We start from the raw sequence: 17,105 nt of genomic DNA, 5'->3' as shown, positions 1-17,105 counted from the left end.
CCGTTAGTGGGGATGTTCGGATATTGGGAGTTCGGATATTAGAGGGATTAGATATACATATATATATATATATATATATATATTATATATATATATATAAATAAATATAAATATATCTATCTATCTCTCTATAGATAGATATTGGATCCCGGGACGATTATGTCCCGTTAGTGGGGATGTTCGGATATTGGGAGTTCGGATATTAGAGGGATTACTGATATACATATATATATATATATATATATATATATATATATATATATATATATACAGTAATATATATATATATATATATATATAAATAAATATATATATATATATATATAAATAAATAATATATGTATATATATATGTATATATATATATATATATATATATATACAGTAATCCTTGTACTTTCTGGGTGCCCACTTTCTGGACTCCCCACTTACCGGACATTGTGGGCCTGGACCTTCAGAACCCAAAAACGGCCAAAAAAAGAAAAAAATCCCAAGAAATCCAAATTTGTTCCCACCCTTAATTTGAAATTGCCGTGTGGCGCCAAACAGCTGTTTACACCATGACCCCTTCACCCTTTTCTTCCTCTCCCTTCCCCCCTCCCCAGTCACGGTTGCCATTTGGTATTTTTCATTACCAAATGTGGGCCAATTTGGTACTGAAGAGTTTGTTTTTTAGTGAATCAGTATGATCCATTACCAAATAGATTTTGCACATGTACAGTAACCTCTCAAATAAAGCGAGGGTTAGGTTCCTGGAGAGGTCGCGTTGGTTAAAAACTCGTTATTTTAACAATTTTCCCATAAGAAACAATGGTAATATTGGGGGTTACGTTCCTGGACTCAGGGAAAGTCTACCAATTTGAGGAGTTATACTGCTCTAAACTTAAAAGCAACAATATTATTTTGAAAGAAAATCCACATAAAAAACAAAAAACAGTATACTTGGGGAGAAATAAACATTTGGGCCCTAGTTGGGCTGAAGCTTTGTTTACTTCTCCCTTATACAGTTTTCGTTTATTACATGGATTTTCTTTCAGTTCTGCTTCATTCATGGCATTGTGAAAGTTCCTCAACATTATTAACCCTTTAACCGCGGGTGTCATCCCAGAATGACATTGCAAAAACTGGACCAAACCACAGGTGTCATTCTCGAATGTTTGTGAATATTTTGAATACCGCGCATTTTTTCCGTGCGCCAGTTGTTTCAAGGGAGTGTAGCTATTAAGTTCTTTCACTCCAGCCGACCCCCACCTCCCTCCTCCCACCCCCCGGGCCCCCACCTCCCACCTCCCGGGCCCCCCACCCCACCCCTGACCAAACACACATCAGTATCTGTCCAGCTGTGTGAGTGACAACACCGCTGATGTGGCAGTAAAGTGCGGGCAATTACAGTGCCTTTTACCTGCCTCAGTGAACACAGAGTGGGTGTTTATCGTATGTGCAGTGTTCATATATGTTTATACTGTAGTATTATTATCAGAATGAGGTTGGCATTTGGTAATGGTGTGTGAGCGAAAAATAGTGATTACAACACCGCTGATGTGGCAGTGAAGTGCAGGCAATTACAGTGCCTTTTACCTGCCTCATTGAACACAGAGTGGGTGTTTATCGTATCTGCAGTGTTCATATATGTTTATAGTAAGTATTATTATCAGAATGAGGTTGGCATTTGGTAATGGTGTGTGAGCGAAAAATAGTGATTACAACACCGCTGATGTGGCAGTGAGGTGCGGGCAATTACAGTGCCTTTTACCTGCCTCAGTGAACACAGAGTGGGTGTTTATCGTATGTGCAGTGTTCATATATGTTTATAGTATTATTATCAGAATGAGGTTGGCATTTGGTAATGGTGTGTGAGCGAAAAATAGTGATTACAACACCGCTGATGTGGCAGTGAAGTGCAGGCAATTACAGTGCCTTTTACCTGCCTCAGTGAACACAGAGTGGGTGTTTATCGTATGTGCAGTGTTCATATATGTTTATAGTATTATTATCAGAATGAGGTTGGCATTTGGTAATGGTGTGTGAGCGAAAAATAGTGATTACAACACCGGTGATATGGCAGTGAAGTGCGGGCAATTACAGTGCCTTTTACCTGCCTCAGTGAACACAGAGTGGGTGTTTATCGTATGTGCAGTGTTCATATATGTTTATAGTATTATTATCAGAATGAGGTTGGCATTTGGTAATGGTGTGTGAGCGAAAAATAGTGATTGCAACACCGCTGATGTGGCACTGAAGTGCGGGTAATGACAGTGCCTTTTACCTGCCTCGGTGAACACAGAGTGGGTGTTTATCGTATGTGCAGTGTTCATATATGTTTATAGTATTATTATCAGAATGAGGTTGGCATTTGGTAATGGTGTGTGAGCGAAAAATAGTGATTACAACACCGCTGATGTGGCAGTGAAGTGCAGGCAATTACAGTGCCTTTTACCTGCCTCATTGAACACAGAGTGGGTGTTTATCGTATCTGCAGTGTTCATATATGTTTATAGTAAGTATTATTATCAGAATGAGGTTGGCATTTGGTAATGGTGTGTGAGCGAAAAATAGTGATTACAACACCGCTGATGTGGCAGTGAGGTGCGGGCAATTACAGTGCCTTTTACCTGCCTCAGTGAACACAGAGTGGGTGTTTATCCTATGTGCAGTGTTCATATATGTTTATAGTATTATTATCAGAATGAGGTTGGCATTTGGTAGTGGTGTGTGAGCGAAAAATAGTGATTACAACACCGCTGATGTGGCAGTGAAGTGCGGGTAATTACAGTGCCTTTTACCTGCCTCAGTGAACACAGAGTGGGTGTTTATCGTATGTGCAGTGTTCATATATGTTTATAGTATTATTATCAGAATGAGGTTGGCATTTGGTAATGGTGTGTGAGCCTGTGGAGTCACGTGGAGAGACAGGCTGACGAATGAGGATATAAAGGAGCGTTGTGGTGTGGATGTGGATGTGATAGGAAGCGTTATGAGGAACACACTGAGGTGGTTTGGCCATGTGGAGAGGATGGAGGGCGAAAAATAGTGATTACAACACCGCTGATGTGGCAGTGAAGTGCAGGCAATTACAGTGCCTTTTACCTGCCTCATTGAACACAGAGTGGGTGTTTATCGTATCTGCAGTGTTCATATATGTTTATAGTAAGTATTATTATCAGAATGAGGTTGGCATTTGGTAATGGTGTGTGAGCGAAAAATAGTGATTACAACACCGCTGATGTGGCAGTGAGGTGCGGGCAATTACAGTGCCTTTTACCTGCCTCAGTGAACACAGAGTGGGTGTTTATCGTATGTGCAGTGTTCATATATGTTTATAGTATTATTATCAGAATGAGGTTGGCATTTGGTAATGGTGTGTGAGCGAAAAATAGTGATTACAACACCGCTGATGTGGCAGTGAAGTGCGGGTAATTACAGTGCCTTTTACCTGCCTCATTGAACACAGAGTGGGTGTTTATCGTATGTGCAGTGTTCATATAAGTTTATATTATTATTGTCAGAATGAGGTTGGCATTTGGTAATGGTGTGTGAGCGAAAAATAGTGATTTTAGATCGCTCACTTCTAATGGCACTGCCCATCCAGTGATAGTCAACGAAATCATGAAACCTACATCATTGCAAAGCCGAAGGTTAGTACTTTCTAATGGTACCTTATTTTTCGCTCTAGATTTATTCTGTGCAGAGTTATAAAGGTTTAAAGTTTGTTTACATTTTGGCTGGAACCCCCGCAGGAGAGGCCTGTCAGGGCAAAACAATGCCCGCAGTTAAAGGGTTAATGCATTAGTAGGTCATAAAAACACTACAGTAAAAGCAACATTTTCATTACAGTAAGTATGTCACAAACAATAACAACACAGCCTCACTTCATCTATGCATCACTCGTCGTCTGCTGCTGTCCCTCCCCACCCCGCTCCCCCACCTCCCGTCACTCCCCACCCTAAATTTGTTGTCCCTCCTCGTTCTGCTGTCCTTCCTCTTCCTCTTCCCCTGACTCCTGTGCTACTGGTGATGAAGATAACTCCCTTAAGTTTTCTTTCATCTTCATAAAGAACTGCTCTATCTTGGTCTGAGTGGTTTTCTTCTTTCTGTTCCACGGCATCAAGTTGTAACAATTTAGATCTGCCATCACTTTCCTGATCAAATTTTGTCTGAAAATGAGCCAATTTGCTCAGAATGGGGCCAAACTTCATTTTCAAATATTATAGTTCAAATAAAACAAGTTTAAGCAACATGCAAATAAAAAAATGTATTTATACATAAACTGCCACACACGGTCTATTAGCTCGGGACTGTCCAAGGCGCGCACAGCTAATTTGAAACCATCACGTATTTGTAAAGTCGCGTTAAATCGAGAAACCCTTGTTTGTTAAACATATCTCCTTAAATATTTGCTCATGTTAAAACAAAAAGTCGTTTTTTAAACTCGCGTTAGTTGAGAGGTTACTGTATAAAGATGTAGAGAATGGAGATGGTGGACTGTCTGCTTTCTTTGATTAATCTGCTAGCATATATAGTGCAAAAATAAACATGCTACTGATTATAAGGAGAGTGATTATTTCCATTGTACATATAATTAGTGAAGAATAAATGCATCCTGTAAGAATTTGGTAATGAAAAGTTAAATTTGGTAATGAAAGTTGAGGAGTTTGGTAATATGGCCGAGTTCAGATCTGGCAACCCTGTCCCCAGTTACTGCCTAACCTTCGTTCAGGGAAAATGCCTATCGTAATGGATGCTGCACATGCTCATTTTTTTACGAATAAACAGTGAATAAATTGCAATACCTCGCCATTATACCACATGGGAATTTACAGTGTTGTGCTGTGTTAAGAAATAAGAAGTTAGAGTGCAAAGGATTAAGTGTGGATGCAAAGTGGCGGTTGAAACTGGTGGTTGAAACTGGCGTGGTTCAGTTAAGAAGAATGTGCAGAGTTAAACAATTATAACTCACAGTGCAAAGAATTAAGTGTAGCACAACACTGGATTACTGTACGTGCTTCAAGAGCATTTTCACAACTAAAAGAGCCTTAGAGAGTTCGAGGAGACGGCCACAGACGTGCTGTAAGTACAGTACCCTGTACACTGCCAAGCATAAGTATTTTCCATACTTCTGATTCCTCATTCTTTGGTTTCATTTCATTTATTTCATGCTTTATGTCCATTATTGGTGTGAATAAGGTCTTTAACCCCTACACCGCGGGCTTGTTTACCAATGACTTGCGTGTGCCGCGGGGTTATTTGGGCTCCGACAGACTCTCAAAAAATATTTGCCAAAAATCAGTTATTAGTCCTAGAATAATAAAATTACATATGCTTATGGCACATACCTTCAGCTTTCTCCTGGAATGATTGTTGAGCCTTCGTCGGTTACCGTAGGACTTGTGGAGACCTCTGAAGTAGGGTAACGAAGTCTCCACTTTACACTTCCCGACAACCCGTAATATGATTACCACAGCCAGATACAAACACTATAAACACTATTCTACAATTTTCAAGTAGTTTGGGATCCATACTCAAAAAAAAAAAACACTGTGAAAGCAATGGAAATTACGAGCGCGTCTGATCGTCGCACTGGCACTAGTTCGCTTTTGTTACTCTGTCATTTATTATTCATAAAACCCCTCACACTTTATATTTCTATTACTATATAACACTTATATATATCTACAGTCTTTATCCATAAGTTTCCTTCAGTAGTATTAGTTTATTGTCACTGTAGGGATTCAATTTCTTTCAGTAAAATACGTAGCATTCACTTTCTCGTCCTGTATACTGGCATTGAGAGTGAATGTCACTTTCATCTTCACTCTCATAACTCATAGCATTCAGACATGCTAGAGTGAAACTTTCACTTTCATTACTCCTAGGGTATATACTCGTATTCTTATAATACTACTCATTTACATTTCTATTTACGTTCTCTATTTTATCTACGTTATTTACATTTCTATTTTATTTACACTGTGTTGTGCACTGTCACTTGAAATAACTTATAAAACTATTTTCCATTGTTCACGTATATTTACATTCATTACTTTCACTTGCTCTTTACACATTATTTACACATTATTTACAATTCCACTTGCACTGTTTTACTCAATAGAAAGATCGTAGTCACTCTTTTATCAATTGTCAGCCCTTTACCTCTTTCCACACGAGGTTTAGTAGGGGGTAAAGGTCACAGGGCCATTTGCATGGGGGTGAAAAAAGGCCTTGAAGTCAGCAAGAAGAAACATACGTACTCTCGCTTTGGAAGATGAGAGTAAATTGATAACGGAGGGCCAGCGTGGAGGCCTGCTTTAGGGGTTATTCAGAATTACCAATATTGGTTCTTGAAACAGCTAAGTCTAGCACTGATATGATTGACAGGAAATCTAGACAATACATTATAAATTTGGTAGTTCCAGGTGAATGTAAATATCACTTAGGCTTCTCCCTTCCCTCCTTACATGTATATTTATTACGAAAATAGATTAGAGGCCTACTTAGGAGATATATATTCAGAGCTACCAATGTTAAATCTTGAAACAGCTTTGTCTAGCACTGATATGATTGGCAGGAAATCTAGACAATACATTATAAATTAGGTAGTTCCAGGTGAATGTAAATATCACTTAGGTTTCTCCCTTCCCTCCTTACATGTATATTTATTACGAAAATAGATTATATGGCATATTTCAAGGGGGAAAAAACAGCGAAAATTAGCGAACGAGTGCACGTGAGGTGTTGTCAGGTGATGATTAGCCAATTCCAGGTGTATGGCACTCTCACTTACCTTATTTCTTTCTTGTATATATTATTTGGTATAAGAATACGACATAGGGCTTATTTCAATGGATGAAATCAGTGAAAAATTCCAGGGAAGATTTACTTAGCGTAGCACGGCCGGGCAGGCGAGAGGATAGGGAAATGGAGGGGGGGTAGGGAGGGGAGTCAAGAACGGGGAGAAATGGCTAAATTGTCAACAATGGATGGGAGTACAGATGAGATTAGGAGTGCTGACTAGTGTTGGACATTGGCAGTACTGATAGATGATACAAGCCCCCGCTTGGAAGCCCGGGTGAATTCAAAATAACACAGAATCACAAAAGCGACGCCCCGCAGTATGATCCCTTGCTCCCAAGCGTCACGAAAGTGACGCCCCGCGGTTAAGGGGTTAATAGGTTTAAGTAAGTGCTGTGCATGTCCATTATGGAGTTATTTAGGTGGCTTTCAAAGTTAGGCCGGGTTAGGGTCATAAGTACCAGTCCAGCAGTCAGCGGCCCACTTTCCGGATGGAACCACTTTCCGGACATGCCTTAGGCTCTAGTACATTGGATAGTAGAGGGATTACTGTATATACAGCTACTACAAATTACTACAAATCGACTTAGAACCTCCCCTTTCAAGGTATTAAGAAACTCAGAAATCATAGTATACCACAATGTTTGTTCATGAAATGCCATTCATTAATATAAAATCATGTTTCCTTTGTTTTTCAAGACCAGTTGGATGCGTTTTGGCATGGAATCACTTATATCTCTAAAGTAATCTAAGGACATTTCTTTGAACCAAACATTTGTCCGTTCAGTCTTCAGGTTTTCCAGCTTGGGTGTCTTTTTATCTGCCATGATTTTCTTCATCTTTGCCCAGCAGTTTTCCATCGGATTTAGATCCGTACTGTTGCCAGGCCAGTTGAGAACCTCAATCCGATTATCCTGAAGCCATTTTGTCACCTTTCTTGACTTGTGACATGAAGCTGAATCGTGCATGAAAAAGTCGCACCCAAGAATAGCAAAAAAGTTTAACAAATGATCTTTCAGGACTTGAATGTACCAGCCACCATTCATCAAGTTCCTAGGAAGAAAGTAGAGGCCTCACCTTCCCATTTCACCTGAGAAACACCCTCGTATTATTACTGATTGTGGTTGCTTAACAGTCGGCACTATGTAAACAGGGTCATATCGACTACGGGAGACAGGGCGACGAACCTTGGCAGAATGCACCTGGAACACTTAAAATGTGCTTTCATCTGAAACCACTCATCTGATGTCCAGTGTGCATGCTTCTTGGCAAACTGAAAGCGCTGCTTCTTCATGCGGTCAGTGAGAAGCGGTTTCTCGGCTGCGGTGTGGCTTGGCAAACCCAGTTCCTTCTGCAAGCGGTGTTGGATAGTTTGAACTGAGACGTCTTGTAACAGCTGGAGATGCATTCTCTTCAACTCTGCTGCTGTCAGTTGAGGATTCTTGATTAGTTCCCTCTTCAAAAGTGTATGTGTACCTCTGGAATTCGTCCTTTTCTTTTCACCACCATGCTTGTGCTCTGGTACGACATCAGGTGGCAGGCCACGTGCTGCAGCAAGAATCTTCATGACAGTCAACTTTGAGCGTCCAACACGTTCACAAATCGTGTTGCTATGGACATTATCCTGCCTCCATGCAATGATATGGACGCTCTCATCCCTTGAGCAGTACTTTCCAGGCATGACAACTTGACTCAAGGAATATAACAGGGCAAACAGTAATGCATACGAAAAAAGAGGGAGGTGCAAGCTCGTAGTGACGGGAACATATACTCCCACTCTCGCTTCTGGGCAAGCACTGACGCGCTGAGTGTTTCACTACCTCCCGCCAACACCAGAGGAGTTACTTCTTGCCCAAAAAATTCAATTTGTAGAGGTGGAAACACAAAGCAAAGACAGACAACTCTCCCATAGCAATTCTGTGTGTAGGTTCTAAGTCAGTTTGCGGTGGGTGTGTATATATATATATATATATATATATATATATATATATATATATATATGTCTGGATCAGCCTGAAATATTGTTGGGAAGATTGTTACTATAAGTTGTTTTGGGAGGGGGGGGGGGACAGATGGATATGGGGGTGTTGGTGTGATGGTTGTGGAGAAGTGGGTGGAATATGTTATGAATGTTATAAGAGTAAGCGATAGGATATTGGTTGTGAAAATTCTGGTTGGTGGAATGATAACTGCAATTATATCGGCATATGCTTCACAGCCAGGCATGGATGAAGTAGAGAAAGATAGATTTTGGGATGACTTAATACGTGTAGTAGGTGTTATGCAGGATGATGAGATAGTGATTTTGGGAGGGGACTTAAATGGTCATGTAGGTCAAGCAGCTCAAGGTTATGAAGGAGTACATGGGGGATGTGCATATGGTATAAGGAATGCAGAAGAGGAAAGGATACTTGAGTTTGGGGAGGCAACGGACATGATTGTGTGCAACACACATTTTAGGAAACAAGAGAGAAGGTTAATTATGTATGAGTCTGGGGGAAATAACAGTCAGATAGATTATTTTCTTGTTAGGAGGGCTGATAGGAGGTTGGTGAGGGATGTTAAAGTTATAGGAAGTGAGGAGTGTGTGCAGCAGCACAAACTATTGATTTGTGATATGGTGCTTAAGGAACAAGTGATGAAAAAGAGGACTTATGTACCTAGGAGGAAAATATGGAAGCTGGAAAACCACGTACATGTAGTAAGGGATGCCTTCTATAGCGAGATGAGGAGAGTGGTGGCTGAGCAGGGAGCTGTAGACAGAGGTGTTAATGAACAGTGCAGAGCCCTCAAGAACAACCTCTTGAGAGTTACTGATGTAATATGCAGTTGGACTAGTGGCCCACCAAGACGTAAAGTAACTTGATGGTGGGATGAGGGTGTAGAAGCTGCAGTTAAGGAGGAAAGAAGGCTTTTCCGGGAATGGAAGAAGGGTGGTAACAAGGAGGAATACTTGGCTGCCAAGGATAGGGATAGAAGAGAGGTATACAGGGCAAAGTCTGAGTCACGGAGACTTTACTTGATAACCTAAATCATGGGGAAAGGAAAACTATGATATTTAAGGTGGCAAATCAGATGAAGAGGGATAATTGGGATATTATGGGTGAGCAGTGTGTCAAGAATGATGAAGGAAGGGTAGTGGTGAACAGTGGGGATATTAAAGTTGCATGTAGAGAGCATTATAACCAGTTGTTGAATGAGGAGTTTGACTGGGACCGGGAAGGTTTGGAGCCAACAGATTCAGTGTTTGGCTCTCGTCCTTTGAGTGACACTTCTACTGTGAGTGAGGTAATAGGCAGGATGCAGGTGGGGAAGGCAGCAGGTGTGTCGGGGTTGACTGCCGAAATGTTGAAGGCCTCAGGAGATATAGGGGTGAGGTTAGTCACTGACCTGATAAGTATGATAATATATGAGTGTGCTGTCCCAGATGATTGGTTGAAGAGTGTAATTGTAAATGTGTATAAAGGGAAGGGTGATGCCCTGGAAAGAGGAAATTATAGAGGTATAAAGTTTTTAGATCAGGTAATGAAGGGAATGGAGAGAGTTTTAGAAGGTATGATTTGAGAAAGAGTGAATATTGATGAGATGCAGTTTGGGTTTATGCCGGGCAGGGCAACCACTGATGCCATATTCATAGTTCAACAGCTTCAGGAAAATGTATTGGCAAGAGAGGGGATCTGTATTTTGTTTTTGTTGATTTGGAAAAGGCCTTTGACAGAGTCCCTAGAGAGGTGGTGAAGTGGGCAATGAGAAAGCTTGGCATGGAGGAGTGGCTGGTTAGGGTGGTTATGGCCATGTATGTGGGTGCTTGCACCCAGGTAGGAGTGAATGGAGATTTGAGTGATGAGTTTTCTGTGAACGTTGGTGTGCATCAGGAGTCAGTTTTGAGTCCCATGTTGTTTATCATGGTACTTGAAGCCCTCTTACGTGACTTCAGAAACGGACTCCCGTGAGAGATGTTGTATGCTGATGATTTGGTGTTGATTGCAGAGAATGAAAGGGAGGCGGAGGAAAGATTTAGGAAGTGGAGAGTTGATATGGGGCACGAGGACTTAAGGGTAATTGCAGATAAAACAAAAGTCATGATATTTAGGGTTTGTGGCAGTACTGTCAAAGGCAAGGGAGAGTGGCCATGTACAGTTTGCCACAAGGGCGTGGGAAGTAATTCCATCTTGTGTAGTGTTTGTGATAAATGGGTGCACAAGAGATGTAGTGGTATCAGATGTAGACCGCGAGATAATGCTGATTTTATGTGTGCAGTGTGTCGGGGAGAGCAGGTGGAGATTGTTAGGCGTGAAAGGATTGACCTTGCTGGTGAGTCTCTTGAGTGTTTGGAAGAGTTTTGTTATTTAGGAGACAGTTGTATGCTGGAGGTGGGGCTAGGGTGAAAAGTGGTTGGAAGAAGTTCAGGGAGCTGTTGCCTCTCCTGACATTGATAGGACTCTTCCTACGTGCTAAGAGGTCTTTGTATGCAGCATGTGTTAGGAGTGTAATGCTGTATGGTAGTGAGACCTGGGCAGTAAAGGAGAAGGATATTCGCCGGCTCAGACGTACAGAAATGTCAATGATTAGGTGGATGTGCAGTGCGTCCCTGCATGCAATGCCTGTGGGGACTGGGTTTATGATGGAAGAGTTGAGAAGTAGGATGGGACTGGAGTGTATTGGTGTTGTAATGAGGAGAGGTTGATTGAGATGGTTTGGGCATGTGGAGAGGATGGGGGATGATATTTGGGCGCAGAAGGTGAGAAGTGTTAATAATGGGGGTGAGTTTGTGAGGGGTAGACCGAGAAAGACGTGGGACGATGTCATTAAGTGTGACCTCAGAGTTAAGGGACTGAACAGGGAGGCTGCAATTGATCGTGTAGCATGGAGAGCCGCCATTAGGTGACCAAGGCCGACGCATGCAAGCATATTGGAGCCTTCAAAAACAAATGAACCAACGAAATATATGTACACAATATATAGATAGATAGATAGATAGATGGATATATATATATATATATATATATATATATATATATATATATATATATATATATATATATATATATATATATATATATATATCTATATCTATATATATATATGTATATATATATTTATATATATATATATATATATATATATATATATTTATCTATCTCTATATATATATATATATATATATGTATCTATATATATATACTGTACATGTATATATATGTGAAAATATATATATATATTATATATATACATATATATATATATATATATATATATATATATATATTTATATATATATATATATATATATATATATATATATATATATATATATATATCTATCTATCTATCTATTGCCAGACGCCTCAATCCCGTCTGGGGTGGCCACAAACAAATCGCCTCCAAGTCACCCTGTCCCCCACCATTTCACTGCCCTGCTCCCAACTCACACACCCCTCTCTCATATACCTCTCCACCCCATCCCTCCATCTCATCCTCGGCCTCTCCTTCCCTCTTCCCCCCTCCACCTCACTCACATACACTCTCTTCGTCAGTCTTTCACCCTCCATCCTCTCCATATGGCCAAGCCACCTCAGTGTGTTCCTCATAACGCTTCCTATCACATCCACTGCAACACCACAACGCTCCTTTATATCCTCATTTGTCAGCCTGTCTCTCCATGTGACTCCACAGGCTCCTCTTAAATAACTCATATATATATATATATATATATATATATATATATATTTTGTGTGTCTGACTTTGAGCAAAGGCCCAGTAGTCGTCCTACACACCTCCACATGTCACTACTTTGGCATTATCACCCACCATCCATAGTGAATACATGACAGAGCTGTCTTATACAGTACTGGTGTACTGGTTTTAACACGGATATTTTTATGACATGTCAGTGGGTCTGCTGGTAGATGAGTAAAGTCTGCTGTTATGAAATTCAAATCCTTGTATTGTTCCCTGCCTCAGCTGGGATTCGAACCTGGGTCCATTAGCACTGCAGGCCGCCTTCTACCAATTCAGCCACTGCCTCTCCCTGTTTTAACTTGAGTATCTGGAAGGTACATGTGATATGAAGTGCATCCTCCACCCCCCCTCCACCCACCCCCAAAAATGCAAATGGTTAGGCCTGTGAGGTGGAGCTAGGATTGCAAGGGCCGGAATAACGTGTAAATGATTGGCCCATTTGACTGGGCTTGCTGTTTGTATTTCTACCACTTTTGTAATTTCTTTTTCTTTGTTTTCTGGATCCTCAGCCCATCCTGAAATGACAAAAGAAAAAATTTTGTTGATGATGATTTGATGATATTTAAGAAATGCTCTCTGAACATTGTTAGGTGGAAGTGGTGGGAGTATGACGCGAGTGCCGCTGGGTGATCGACACATGGCATTATCCTTACTGCTGCATCTGGCACTTCAGCGTGGCACCCTCTCCACATTGCTCACAGTCATCACGCTTCTCCTTCAGCTCTGGGACTCAGGCAGGAACCAGGTCAGCTGTCATCATTAGGATTTAGAATTACTGTATGAAATTTTGATATATGCAGAGTGGAATGTTACTACTTTATTATCTGTTATGCACATGTTGTGTTCTAACCCAGAACCCAGTTTATAAAAGTCCATATGTAGAGAACTTGATGAAGTTTCCTATATTTTATTTTTTTTTTATGTATTTAAAGCACTTTTGCATCAAGACTTTTTTCTTACACCATAATCTTGTCATCATGGCTTCTGTACATAATGTGCTTTCTCTGTAGGCTAACTAAAAACACAGATATTGTAGCTACTGTGAACTCTGTGTTGGCAAGACACAGATGTATAATCTGTTGTGAGTGGTTGATAACAAATGAACAAATAATTTAGAAGTTGTTGGTATCATTTGAATGATAAAAAAATGAATACACCAATGCAGACTTAACGTATATGGTTACTGAAATTCACAAACCAAAAAAAGTTAAATTTAGGCAAAAACCTTTGCATTACTATTGTATAATAATTTAGTTTACCAACTGTAAATATTTGAGAATTATTTTTTGTAACTGTCATTAGTATCATGTATATAGCTGTTTGTTTCACAGCTTTGTCTGTGGATGAATAGTGTTCTGTGAAGTTGTGTTGAATATTTTCAGTTTCATTAGTGAAATCCTACCATTGTGCTAGTTTTTATTCATGTATTTTTTGTGGTGTATGTCAATAATGAATTTGCATCGCCCTATCCATGGATGGGAAAGGCAGTCAAGATGATGATGGTGATGAATAATGAAAATAACAGAAGCTATGCAGTGATGTAATAAAATTTTTCATTTCTTCCTCTAACCAGGTGGACAATCGTGTGAGCAGCCATGGGACCAGCGCACCACTTCTGCCCCTCCTGCGCAGGTTTGGTGCCATCCCACAGCTCAAGGGATCACCAACTGTACCAGCTCCAGTTTGGGATGAGAATGCTCCTATTGAGGTATCTACTACATACTGAATGTACTGGTACAATTTTCTTTGCTTTTTTGTTTTCATGTATATTTATCATTTTATCAACATTAGAAGGAAACACCCCCCCCTGGGGGTAGGGGGGTTTCAAGAATACTCCCCCAGTATCCCTGCTTGTTGTACGAGGTGATCAAATGGGTTGGTGGTGGGTTAGTGCCCCACCCCGTAAAAAGAACTAACTAAACAAGGGAATAAAGCGCCTCGGACCAGGACGGACCATATGTTGACGACTAAGGAACGGACAAAGGACATTCTGAGGGTGGGAACATGGAATGTGAGAGGAGTGAATGATGAAGTGAAAGAGAGAGAGATTGTTCAGGTGCTTGAGGATGCAAGAGTGGATACATGTGGCTTGACTGAAACTAAATGGAAAGGTGAAAGGGTGAGAGAATGGGAATATGGTTTAGGTATATGTGCGGGAGTTAATGAGAATGAGAGGGCAAGAGAGGGAGTATGTCTGATGATAAGCAAGAAGTGGAAGGAGAATATAAGAGAGTATGGAACAGTGGGTGCAAGGATTGTATGGGTGAGGATGAAAGTAGGTATACAAGCGTGGGTGATTGTATGTGTATGCTCTGACAGAGGACCGAGTGGCAAGAGTGAAAGATGAGTTTTGGGCGAGAGTAGAAGCATATATGGATAAATTTGAGAGGAGCGAGAGAGTGCTTTTGATTGGAGACATGAATGGCAAAGTTGGGAATGTACGAGTGGATGGAGTGGTTGGTCAGTGGGGTGTGCCAGTTGACGTAGATGGGAATGGTAGTGCTTTGGTGGACATCTGTGCTGGTAAGGGATTGGCAATAGCCAACACCTACTTTCGACATAAGATGATCCACCGGTATACATGGAGAGTAATGAGAAGGATGGATGGTGAACTTGTTGAATGAAAGGCAATGATAGACTACGTGTGTGTGTATGGATGAGCGAATGAAAAGACAAGTGTTGGATGCAAGAGTGTGGAGAGGGTGGGGGAATGGAGTCTTGGACCATCACTTAGTGATGGCCAAGGTAAAGATGCAAAGAAAATGGTTGAGGAGACGAAGGGGAAGACAGGAGGAAACAGCTCCTGTGAGAAGAGTGGAGAATTTGCAAGATAGTGAGAAAATAGCAGAGTATAAGAGCATAGTGGAAGAAAGATTAGGAAGGTATGAGCTAGAGCAGATGGAAGGGGTGGAAGACGTATGTAAGATATTTACGGAAGAGATAGGCGCAGCATGTGAGGTGGTTTGTGGAGTGAGTAGGAGATGCAAGGGTGTGCAAGGGACAGCATGGTGGAATGATGAGGTGAAACGAGCTGTGGAACAAAAGAAGAAGGCATATAGTGAATGGTTAGCGTGTAGAGGTAGGGGAGAAGATGAGAGAGAGAAGAGAGAGGTATATGTGAGCAGGAGAAGGGAGGTTAAGAGACTGGTGAAGGAGAGTAAGAAGAAAGTGGATGAAGAGTTTGGGAGGAATCTGAGTGTGAAATGGAGGGAGAGTAAGAAATTGTTTTGGAAGGAGGTAAAGAAAGTAAGGCAGTGTGAAAGGGGAAATAGTAGGGGAGTGAAAGATAGGAATAATAGATTGTTGGTGGAGAAGAGAGAGAAATTGAAGAGATGGAAGGAGCACTTTGAATATTTGTTGAATGTAGAGAGTGACAGCAGTGTGAGTATAAGTGGCTGGGGAATGGCTGGGAGAAGAAGAGATGAGAGGAGGGAGGAAGAGATCAGTAGGACAGAAGTAGTGGAAGCAATGAAGAAGATCAGGTTGGGAAAGGCCCCAGGAATTGATGGAGTGTGTGGTGAAATGCTGAGGTATGTGAGTGAGATTGTTGTGGAGTGGATATGGAAGTTGTGTAGATTGCCTTGGGAAGAGGGAAGGGTTCCAGAGGACTGGAAATCAGGTATACTTGTTCCTTTTTATAAAGGAAAAGGGGAGAGAGAAGTATGTGGTAACCATAGGGGTATCTGCCTTAGTGTGACTGGAAAAATATATGGTAGAATACTCACTGATAGGGATAAGCATATAACAGAGGAGCCAGTTGGAGAAGAACAAGGGGGATTTAGGAAGGGAAAAGGGTGTGTATATCAGATATTTGTTCTAAGATGTTTACTGGAGAAGTATCTAGAGAAGGGAAGGAAAGTGTATGCTGCCTTCATGGACTTGGAGGAAGCTTATGACAGAATAGATAGGCAAGGTATGTGGAAGGTATTAAGAATATATGGAGTGGATGGGAAATTGCTGAATGCTGTAAAGAGTATGTACGAAGGTGCTAGGGCTACGGTGCAAGTAGGTGGTGAGCTGAGTGAGTTCTTTTATCTCAATGTGGGACTGAAACAGGGTTGTGTGATGTCTCCATGGCTGTTTAATATATGTACATGGATGGGGTTGTAAAGGAGGTGCAGGGTAGGGCAGTGGATGTGGGGGTGGCTCTAATGAATGAGGGTGAGATTTGGAAGATTCCGGTGCTGCTGTTTGCTGATGATACAGTATTGTTGAGTGAAGATGAATGGGAGTTGCAAGGTTTGGTGAATGAATCTGGGACAATGTGTAGGAGGAGGAAGCTGAAAGTTAATGTAAACAAAAGTAAAGTTATGGTGTTTGAGAGGAATGAAGTCACAGAATGTACAGTGAGGTTGGATGGTGAGGATATGGAGAGTGTGAGTGCATTCAAGTACTTGGGTAGTGTGATGAGTAAGGATGGAACTTTGGGGGATGAAGTGCATGAAAGGGTACAGAAGGGAAGGAGGGTTGTTGGTTCAATGAAAGCAGTGATGAGAAATAGGGAGGTGAGTATGGAAGTTAAGAAGTCAGTGCATGATATTATTGTGATCCCTACCCTGACTTATGGAAGCGAGG

At 41.1% G+C, this 17,105-nt stretch overlaps 1 protein-coding gene across 1 annotated transcript in view; it reads left to right on the top strand.

Moving 5' to 3' along the window:
- HERC2 (E3 ubiquitin-protein ligase HERC2) overlaps window positions 1–17,105 on the top strand; it is a 433,977-nt gene that overhangs the window by 19,272 nt on the left and 397,600 nt on the right. The window contains exons 6-7 of the mRNA XM_080285543.1: window positions 13,121–13,275; window positions 14,104–14,238. Coding sequence (XP_080141669.1) covers window positions 13,121–13,275; window positions 14,104–14,238 — 290 coding nt within the window. The remainder of the gene's footprint in view (window positions 1–13,120; window positions 13,276–14,103; window positions 14,239–17,105) is intronic.

Source organism: Coenobita brevimanus, chromosome 107 (genome assembly GCF_032717465.1).
Source record: "Coenobita brevimanus isolate Jiangsu-jjx chromosome 107, ASM3271746v2, whole genome shotgun sequence".
NCBI lineage: Eukaryota > Metazoa > Arthropoda > Malacostraca > Decapoda > Coenobitidae > Coenobita > Coenobita brevimanus.
This window is presented reverse-complemented; position numbering and strand designations above follow the sequence as displayed.